General features: G+C 53.5%; 1 protein-coding gene across 1 annotated transcript in view; it reads left to right on the top strand.

Annotated features, from left to right (window-relative positions):
• Positions 1-7,345, top strand: part of LOC103797640 (tyrosine-protein kinase BAZ1B-like) — a gene marked incomplete at its 5' end in the record, with an annotated part of 9,191 nt that extends 1,846 nt beyond the window's left edge. Inside the window, 5 exons of the mRNA XM_009069863.1 lie at positions 265-412; positions 2,055-2,173; positions 4,357-4,508; positions 6,149-6,252; positions 6,754-7,345. Of these exons, the coding sequence (XP_009068111.1) occupies positions 265-412; positions 2,055-2,173; positions 4,357-4,508; positions 6,149-6,252; positions 6,754-7,120 (890 nt within the window). The remainder of the gene's footprint in view (positions 1-264; positions 413-2,054; positions 2,174-4,356; positions 4,509-6,148; positions 6,253-6,753) is intronic.
• Positions 7,346-10,230: the final 2,885 nt, after the last annotated feature.

Here is a 10,230-nt window from a genome sequence, read left to right as displayed (position 1 = left end):
TCCCTGTGTTTGGTTGGGTGAAACCTCTTTGGGAGTTTTCTACCTTTGCCTCCAATGAAATCTTTGCAGGGGAAGGGTTTGTTTGGTTTCAAATGTTGCTGGTTTCCACAGTGGTGGGACAGAGGAGGAGAGGCCCCTCAGGGAGAGGCCATCAGGGGGAACTCCGTGTGTTTCTCCTGCTTAGTCCTGCCCTTCAGCTCTGCAGCAGCTTCTGCTTCTCAGGTTGAGCAAGGCTCTTGTTTCAAGTGAGTTGCACTCTCCTAGGTGAGGATGACAAGCTGATCCTGTGTGATGAGTGTAACAAGGCCTTCCACCTGTTCTGCCTGCGGCCGGCGCTCTACGAGATCCCCGATGGGGAGTGGCAGTGCCCAGCGTGCCAACCCTCCACTGCCCGGCGCAGCTCCCGGGGCAGGTGAGTGACCCCCTTCCCTCTGAGTCACACTCCCAGCCCTGCTTTCACAGCCTGATGCAGAGCCCCTTTGAAAGGTTTGAAATCACCCACTTAAAACTTCACTGGAACAATAGAAAAGCAGTTCTGTCAGGCTGGAAGTTTAGTACCTCCGTGTTGTACTGACCCGTGGCAACTTCAGAAGTTTTAATAAATCACTTGTGCATGTTTTCACTGCCAAACACAAAATACCCACCAAATTCAGCTGCATTAAGGGCTCTTGTTTCCTTTGAGCTGCTAGTGGGTTGGTTTTTCATGGGATTGGTAGCACTGCAGCTCTGTAGGCCCCTGGGCTGAGTTACTCAGGTGTTCCTGTAAGAGCAGACATCACTCCAGGCTGCTCAGTCCCTGCTCTACTGCTACAGACCAGGCCACAAAATGCCATTCTGATGTTTTTTTGGGCCTGATAAACCTTAACAAGATATGATCACCTTATAAACTGACAGAGAGAACATGATTTGAGGAGGATTCAGGGTTGCTCTGTGCAGCAGAAATGAGTAGTTGCCTCCTGATTGTTTTTTGAATTACAAGCTGGCAGTTAAGCATTTTATAGTGTATGTCCTGTGCTGATGGTGACTGTGCTGCATCTCCCTGTCAGCAAGGTGAGGCTATCAAATAGCACCTGACACAGAAGCAGCCAAGATCCTCCCTCACAGAGCAACAGCATAATAGAGGTGTGCTAGCTTGTACTGTGCAGGTGGTATATGGCCTTAAAAGTATTACTTACTCCCTGGGCACCATTTAAGAGTTCCTCAGGCTTGTACAGAAATGACAGGGCTTAAAGGCAGCTGCTCTGGCCTGAGACCATAGTTACTTTGATGTGGCAGAGTCACCTGCAAGCTGCTCAGCCCTGGACCAGAGCCATCAGGTGGGGAACACCTGTCCTGTTATCTGCTTTCTGCTCTTGTCTTCCCAGTTAAGGCAGGAAAAGAATGTCAGCCTGGGAGATCTTTTACCCTACTTGTGCTGTGGGAGTTTATTCCTTTTACTGCTCAAGATCCTCTTTCTCCAGAGGACTGAGACCCCCACAGCAGCTTTGTCTGTGTCCCCTTGTGCCTGCACATGCTGGTTTGTTCTCCTGGTTTTTAATGCTTCGTGTGATTTAAGAGACACAGGTGAGAAGTCAGAACTGTGCTGAGCAGGGAGGCTGGGTGGCTTCTGACATCAGCATGGGAGGAGCCTGATGCTCTGCTCACCAATCTCTTTCCTATACTACAGGGAAACCAATCTGTTTCCCATAGTATAGGGAAAATGTTCCAGCAGGAAACCCTCTCCTGTTGAAACTTCTTAGGCCAGACCTGGGTAAAACAGCAGCTTGTTCTCTCAGGATGGAGTAAGTGCACAGCAGTCACTGTTATAAAATCCATCGTCATATGGTCATGGTGCTTAGAACACTAAGAAATACCTTGATTCAGCTGTTGGGGATTTTCAGCCCAGATGTTCAGCCTGGGAAGTGTCCTTTGAGCTGTAGCTACAGCTGGATACTCTCTGGAATACAGCAGACTGCTTCAGGCTGGGGCTGTTGTACAGTCCAGACAGTAGCAGGGCCCAGGGCTGCTGATGCCCAGGGTCTGGTACCACAAACAGTTTACCTGCCTTACTTTAGGACCTGTGCAGAGGATTCTGCTGAAGATGAAGGGGAAGAAGGTGAGGAAGCTTCTGATGAACCAGATGCTGAGGAGGAAGAGGAGGAAGAAGAAGATTATGAAGTTGCTGGACTGAAATGTAAGGCTTTGACCATGCAGGAAACTAACAGAAAATATTAAACCTCTACTTGCAGTGTCCAAAGTATTGGTCCTATTTGGGACTTGTGCTTTTCCTCACTCAGAGTAAGTGAAGCAGTGGGAGATATTACAAGGGGAAGACTTGTGCAGTGGTTACTTGGGGAGCTGGAGTGAACCCTTGTCCTTTGTGACGGGGTCAGTGCTAGCAAAGATTGACACTGCATGAGCTCTCACTGCCCAGTCACTCCCTGGGGACACTGATAACACAGTTCCAAGGGCTGGGAGAGGTCAGCAGAGGGGACAGCAGCACCAGCAGTTCCTGGGATTGGCAGGCTCTGTGCCTACAGGGTTTGTTGATACACCAGAGGCTGTTAAAAATGCTTGTGGAGTTCTAATCACAGCCCACTCTCCTTGCTTTTCTCCTTCCCACCAGCTCATAACCCCTTAAGCGCAGGAGTTCTAGTGATTTGGCAAGGAAGCATTTTGAAACAGGAAGACTGGCCCTTCCTCTGCTTATTCCAGTGGGAAGGCACAGTGCTCCAGGTGTAGTGTGGCCTAGACCACCAGCACCCTTTGGTTGCATAGAGAGACCACTTGGGATGCATAGCTGGAGCATTTCTGGGCAGCTGAATAGAGTAATCAAGGGTTTTCTAGACTCCTCAATGGCTGCTTCTCCACTTTACCACTTTTTAGTACACGTATCCACTTTGCCTTTAGGGGAACTCAATTCAGACTCAATTGGGCAACTTGATGCACTAAAAAGCTCAATCTGGGAACGGCACACTGCCAGTATTTGCTTTTTGTCAAACTGCCCTTGACTGATATAACACTAACTGCAGGTTGTCTTAACCAGGGCAGATGGAATCCGGAGACTGGGACCCAAAGGATTATTCCATGTTCTTTTGAGGGTTTCTATCCAGGCCTAAATCTTGATTCCCTTGCTTTATTCTGGTTTCAGAAAGGCTCACTGATACCCTGGCTATGCACACTGCTTGTTGTCCTGAGGCGTATCCATGTCCACACTTGGAGTGTGTTCAGCCTGTGTTGCATGGCCAAGGCAGGAGCTGAGCCAAGGTTTCCAAACAATAGCAAAAGAGGGTTACAGTCACTAAAAATAAAGTGCTAAATGCAACCCCTGGCTTTAAAGAGCATTAACATGGAAAGGTCACTGTGGAAAACTTTTGTTTTAATAGAGAAGTCCCATTAATCCTCGTGGCGTTTATCCTGAGGGATCTAACCTAGAATGTTGGATTGTCAGACATTTAGCACGTGCCGCACGCTTGACACACAGGCAGAGTGACAGCAGGCAGACGCCTCACGCCTCGTGGGGGGGCCCAGCAGCATGATTTATGGGATGGGGCTGCAGCTGAGTTAGCCACCAGGCTGCATACAGCTTGCTCAAGGACTTGGGACCAGGTGGAAGGAGCCTGACTTGGGAAGACCAACACATTCTCCTGATACAGAGGGAGAAACTTAAGACAAGGGAGTGCGTCAGTGCTCCACTAGTGTGGAGCTCTGACAGACTCACACAGGCAAGTGCTTTTCCCTGGGATATAATGCAGCAGCCTCGGTCTTGGGGAATAAAATCCCATTGTTTCCCACTTGCAGCACGTGGAGCAGCTCCCGGCTGCGGTAACTTGACACTCCCCCTGCACACAGTTCCCTTTTCAGGGGGGCTTAGCAGCTGGTTTATCCCACTGTGTGGCCACTTGGAAACGCTTGGAAAAGCAGCCATCCCCAAAACGGTGAGGAGCAGAGGAGCAGCAGGAAAACAAGGAAACTCCAGGTTTCTGCTCCTGGTGCTTTCAGAGGGGATGTTGCAGTTCTGTTTGAGACAACTGTCTGTCCTTGTTTTCCTTTCTGAGCCTCCCTCAAGCCTCAGTGTGTTGGGGACTCGGCACTTGGCTCTGCAGGTGAAGGGACCAGGAGTTCCCAGTCTCCCTCAGAGCTCTAGGATCTGGTGTTTGTGAGACCCTGTAGCTGCAGGCTGTTGCCAGCCACAGGCTCTTTGGGCAGGAGGTGCTGACCCACATATCTCCCCTGGAGAGGGTGTGAGAGCACAGCTGACATGAGGTGAGGGGCTGTGGGGTCCCTCTGCTCACTAGCATGGTGAGGGGGGCAAAAGGCCTGGTGATCTCTGCTCCCACGTGCACCCACTCTAAGCTCCTGGCTTATCTGTTTCAGTGAGGCCCAGGAAGGCAGCCAGAGGCAAGCAGGGTGCAGCCCTGTACTCCTCGAGGCAGGGAAGGCACCAAAGGAAGAAGCAGACGCTGCACCCTGCGCGGGGAGCGCGGCAGCGCGCGGCACCTGTCGACGGCGCAGACATCGATGAGCTGGTAAGAGCCAAATTGCTCCCTGGAGGCTGCTCACATCATGAGTTATAAACCAAACAGGTGTCACACTTCCTCCCTCCCCTTCCCAGAGAAATACCCTGAATCCTAGTGGAAGCCCAGGCTGGGCTGGGGCGGGTTAACAAAGGAGGCATATCCTTAAGGGCCCGGTGCAAACGCAGCACAGATATGCCAGGCATCCTTCCCCAGCCGCTTTCACACATTGTCCCCTTGAGTAGCAGGCAGCCTGCAGCTTGTTAAAGGGTTTTAAATAGTATCCATATGTCTCTGCAGAGAGGTGGGGGGACAGAGGGGGTCCTGGCTGGCCAGGGAATGCCAGCAATGCTGGACCCTTGCTCCCCAGCCTTGGCCGTTTTCTGACAGTTGTTGTCCGTATGGTCACTCCCCAACCTTCAGGACATAATTTGGCTGGTTTAGGTTTCACTTGACATTTAAAGAATAAAACCATACACTCCTGCACAGAGCGGTCTGTGCATGCTGGGTGGGGGGAGCTGTGTCCCTGGGGAGGGACACACCACGAAGGATACGTGAGGATACTCCAGCCCCACAGCCACGTCACAGCCCCCTGCAGATCTGTCCCCTGACCAGCACCAGTGTGTCCTGTCCTCTCCTTGCTTGTGGTCTGTGGACTCACTGCTGCTCATGCTGGGTGTGGGGGGCTGGCTGATGGTCTGTACTACAAACTGGAGGGCAACCAAGCCAGCAAGCCCAGCATGGGCTGCCACAGCCAGGTCAGAGGGATATTCCAGCTGGGCCAGGGAAGAGTACTCTGCTAGGACTTACTGTTTGCCCTGGGAAGAGGCCAGAGCTGGGTCAGGATAGTGAGGGCCCTGTGTTGTTGGAGCCTTCCTGTCATCTGACAGCCCTTGAGCAGTGACACCCTGTGAGCTATGGGGAGGTCCCTGTGCTGGGGGTGACCTGGGGCAGGTCCCCAGGCACACAGCTGACCCCGTGCTGAGCCTGCACAGGGACAGCAGTGCTCAGGGCACCAGCTGCTCCCTGGTATTTGAAATGGCACAGTCAGCCCTGCCCTGGCAGAACAGCAGCACAAGTGCTTCTGCCTCACAGAAGGCAGGGAAAGGGAATTCACACTCTCCATTTGCTGGCATTTATTCTTTGGCTGCTTGTTGTGGCCATGTTGTCTTTGAACTTACCTTGAAAAACCTCACTGCCCCAGAGGGAGCACCAGGCTGTTTGTGAGCTCTTCCCCCTGAGCTCCTGGAACTCAAACTGCTGCTGCATGTTCGTAGAATCATAGACTGGCCTGGAGATCATCCAGTTCCAATCCCCTGGAATGGGCAGGGGCACCTTCCACTAGCCCGGGTTGCTCCAAGCCCCATCCAACCTGACATTTCCTCACAGGGGATAAACGTCCTGGTGTGCTATCACAGGGCCTGCAGCCTTGTGCTGCAGAGCTTGTGCCTCTGGGTTGTTGGGGAAGGTGGCTTGAACTTGGTCTTTGCAGCAGTACTACATGTCCCCAAATGCTGAGTCAATGCTGGCTCCTAAGTGAGAGGATTGGAAAGAAGAGCTCTAAAAACCAGCTCCATTGCCTCAGAGCTGTGTGCTGAACCCCAGAGCCCATAAGTGTTCCCTCCTTTAAACATCACCCTCTGTGTGGGCAGGTCCTTCAGACAAAGAGGACAGCACGTCGCCAGAGCCTCGAGCTGCAGAAGTGCGAGGAAATCCTCGGCAAGCTGATCAAGTACCGCTTCAGCTGGCCCTTCAGGTGAGGGCAGGTGGCCTCCTCTTCCTCCCCCGTGGGCAGGACTGGCTCCAGGCAGTGCCTGGGTGTGGGGTGGCTGTGCCACAGTCCTGCCAGATCCACTTTGGGAGACTTGGGGTTCCAAAAGCAAGTCATAGCTGAGAAGAAGCTGCTCCAGAACAAACAGCTACGTTCTCAGCTGGACTGAAGGCATGGGGCTCTTCTGAGGTGGTGGAGCAGAGGGTGGCAGGCAGGGGGCTGAAGAGGGAGTGGGTGGGTGCTCTGTAGCCCCCAGGATTTGAAGAGCACACTGAGGCACTGTGACTGAGGGAAGGTTGGATCAGCTCCCTGGGCTCCTGTCCTTCCCATGGCCGTGCCACAGGGCTGGCATGTCTGTAGCACTGTTGAAGTGCTGCTTGGGCTTGTTGCAACACTTTGGGGGTGCTGAAGGGGTTGGGGGACCCCACTCCTGTGCAGCTCAGTGCCGGCGTTCCCCTCCTATCCCTGTGGCCCTTCCTTCGGCAGGGAGCCAGTGACCACGGAGGAAGCTGAAGATTACTTTGAGGTCATCAGCAGCCCCATGGACTTCCAGACTATGCAGAGCAAGTGCTCCTGTGGCAATTACCGCTCCGTGCAGGAGTTCCTCTCCGACATGAAGCAGGTGTTCTCCAACGCCGAGCGCTACAACCAGAATGGGAGTCACGTACTGTCCTGCCTGGAGAAGACAGAGCAGTGTTTGATTGACATGGTGCACAAACACCTGCCAGGCCACACGTATGCACGCAGGAAATGCAAGAAGCTCTCTGCCAGGTGCCAGGGACTGGAGGAACAGGAAGGGGACAGTGAGTCAGAGCCCCTTGAACATTCCCGGGGGCGGAAAAGGAAGAAATGAGGGATGGGGAGACTAGGGGGAGAGCCAGAGCTGGAGCAGGCCTTCTGGTGCTGCCAGGCAGCAGGATGGGTTGTCTGGAGGGAGTTGGGAAGCAGCAGGCACTTCTCTATTAATCCAGCCTTCCCTTTGGCCCGTCCTTGTTTAAGTTTTCTGCAGTTTCCTCAAGTATTTGCTCATCCATTGAGCAGAGATGACTTACTGCTTCCTGCAAAATCCACAAAGCTCTTCATGAGTCTGACCTGCCAGGAGGGGAAGGTGGGAAGGCAAGGGGAGGGCCTGGCCAAGCCTGGCTGGGCAAGGGAACAACAAGCCTACTCCAGCTCAGGCGCTGTCAACTTCCTGGGAATGAGGCGCTTCCTCCCCTCCGCGAGCAGCCGGAGCGCGGTGGGACCGTGTGCTGCCGGTGATGTGAGCCCACCAGCCTCGAGCTGGTGCAGGGAGGGATCATGTTGCTCCAGGGAAGGACTGGGTGCCATCAGGCCAATGGGCTGCTCGGCTTGTATGTATATATTTATATGGTGTTAATTCCGAGCCCCAGCACTGGGCTGTGGGGCGAGCAAGCACTTACGTGTACGGCCATCCGGTGTTCACCAGCATCCCAACACCACTGCTCTGAGGTGCTCCTGCCTTCCTCTCTCTTCTCAGGGAGTGATCCCTGCAGGTCTCACTCTGAGGAGGGTTCTGAGCTCAGCTCCTCACCTGTCCACCTGTCCAAGAGGAGGTGGGTGGCTCCCTGCTCACCTGGAGCGGCACGCGGTCACGCAGCCCTTTGGATACCCTGAGTGCCAGCAGCAAAGTGGAGAGTGTGGGTGTCTGCACAGCCTGGAGGGAGCTCCAGGACCAGGGGAGCAGCAGAAACATGTGCTGTGTATCTTTTTAAATTAATTTTCTAGTTGAAAGTGGCTTGTTTCTAGCTGTGATCTTGTACAAAGAACACCTGTAAGATACCCTTGTCTTGCTTTGGCACATGTACAGTTTATATAAAATCGTGTTTGCTTTATATTTTCCCCCCTGTTTAAAACTCATTTTCCTACCAGTAGCAAGAGTTACACCGCAGGGACTTAGTGGGGGGTCCCAGTCCCTCTCAGCCACACTCTCACCATGTTTTGTAAGAACACCCTCCCTCGTGCTCCCCTGATCCTGTGCCATGGCCCAGCACCAGCTCCTGCCACCCCAGATGCTGACTTTTCCTGAAGAAAAGGGTGTGTTTTCTCGTCCCCTCTCCATCACGACAGGTTTGGATCGTACGATCAGGGCTTAATGTTTGTGTCCCGGAAGTGTTCAATTTGGAACAAACCAGCCACGAGGCTGCTCAGTGCTGGTTTCCTAATAGAAAAGCTGTCGCAGCTCCTGGGATTTGAGAAGAAAAGAATCATCATTCACAAACTGCAGCCTAGTTGTGTGAAGTTTTAGGGTTTTGGGATTTTGACAGGTATTTGTTTCAGTTCTGGACTGTTTATGGCTGCAGACAAGGCAGGTTTCCAGCCCCTTCCCTCTCCCCAGCCTCACTCCCTGCCCCACAGAATAGCACTGACGTTTGTATCTCGCACGTCCCTTCGAGGCTGTTTTGTCCTGTTTCCTAGAGAACATTTCCTGCAGGTCCTACATGGTGGAACCTTTGGAAGTGTATGGTTTTTTTTAAACTCAGTGTCATTTGGGGGGAGGGGGTTTCTGCTAAGGGCTGTACTTGTAATAAATTGGAAACAAGAATAAACATTATGTACTTGTGTTTGTAAACCTGACTTGTGTGAGTCTTTTGTGGGTCCCTGTCTGTGATGTCTCGCCTCTGCCTTCCTAGAGCCTCTGTCAGACATTTCTGGAGGGTGAAGGGAGAGAGTTGGGATCAGGTCAGCTTCCTATAATGCTGGTGGTGTGACCCTGTGTGTTTTCCCCCTCCTCGAGGACAAGGGACAGGGCTGTGCTCTGCCTGCCCCTGGAGCAGGGAGTAGTCCTTGTGTTGCCCACCCCTGTGGGTCCCTTGTTTCCTGTAGGCTGCCAGTGTGACACTTGTCCTCCTGCCTCCATGCCGGTGCCAGTGGGTACTCCTGGAGGGACTATAAGGGGTGATATTGTGTATGTCTCTGCTTTTTCACCCCAGCATGGCCTGGCTGCCCCCACAGCCTCTTCCCTTGTGTTGGGGTGTTTAGCAACCACGGCTGTGCTGGCAGCAAGGGCCATTCCTCCTGTCCCCCAGGCCCCTGTCCTGGTCTCCAGCAGCCCAGTGGGGCCACACAGAGCTCCAAGGGCAGCACAGCTGATGCCCCACTGCTGGTGCCAGCCTACAACTGTGACACAAAGCTTTGCCTGTGTTTCTGCCAGAGCTGCACTGCCAGGAGGCAGAAGGGATCCTGGGAGGGTGTCTTCATCTTCCTCCTCACTTGGGATCCAAGCCTGGGAGCACTGCAGCCCGGCCCAGCACTGCTGGACAGGGGAAGTCCCCATGGGTTCAAGAGGTTGAAGGCTCTTAATGATGGACAGATGCTGTTTTCCCTGGAGAAGCCTCATCCCCTCTCAAAAGGAGGTGGTTTGGCTTGTTGGCTGTGCAACAGGACCTGGGTGAATCCAAGTGTGACTCCAGCTGGGACGTTTCCAGGCCTCAGCACAATCTCACACCAGCATCTGCTCGGAGACCTTTTCAGAGACTTGCTTTTTATAGCAGCCCCTCCATGGCATTGGTGTCCTGTGCAGGGCTATAAATAGCTGTCCCCACACCTGGCAGGCCAGCATGGGGGCTGGTGGCAGCCGAGGCCCTGCTGCCACCACGGGCTGGGGGACAGTCACCAGCTCTGCTGCCTGTGGCAGACCCCAGGGGCTCCGTGACTGCCGGAGTTCTGGTGTGGCCCAGACCTGAGTTTGGCCCCTGGGCTTCCTCAGGGCTTAATCCTTAATATTAACGAATTAATAGTCTGAATAACAGGGTTTTCATCATATTCCCAGAGCACAGCAGCTTTCCTTCTGCTGCTCAGACCTGGAGGGAGTGTCCATCCCACAGCTCAGTGAGTGTTAGGGGCACAAGGCTTTGCTTCTCCATGCTGAGCTGGACCAGGACCTTGGGGTGTCCTGAGCCCTTTCCCACCCAGTGGCAGTCCCAATTTGACCGTGGCAGCCAT

The sequence above is a fragment of the Acanthisitta chloris genome, unplaced genomic scaffold (assembly GCF_000695815.1).
Source record: "Acanthisitta chloris isolate BGI_N310 unplaced genomic scaffold, ASM69581v1 scaffold40382, whole genome shotgun sequence".
Lineage (NCBI taxonomy): Eukaryota > Metazoa > Chordata > Aves > Passeriformes > Acanthisittidae > Acanthisitta > Acanthisitta chloris.
The sequence above is the reverse complement of the archived record's forward strand: the minus strand, read 5'-3'. Positions and strand labels throughout refer to the sequence as shown.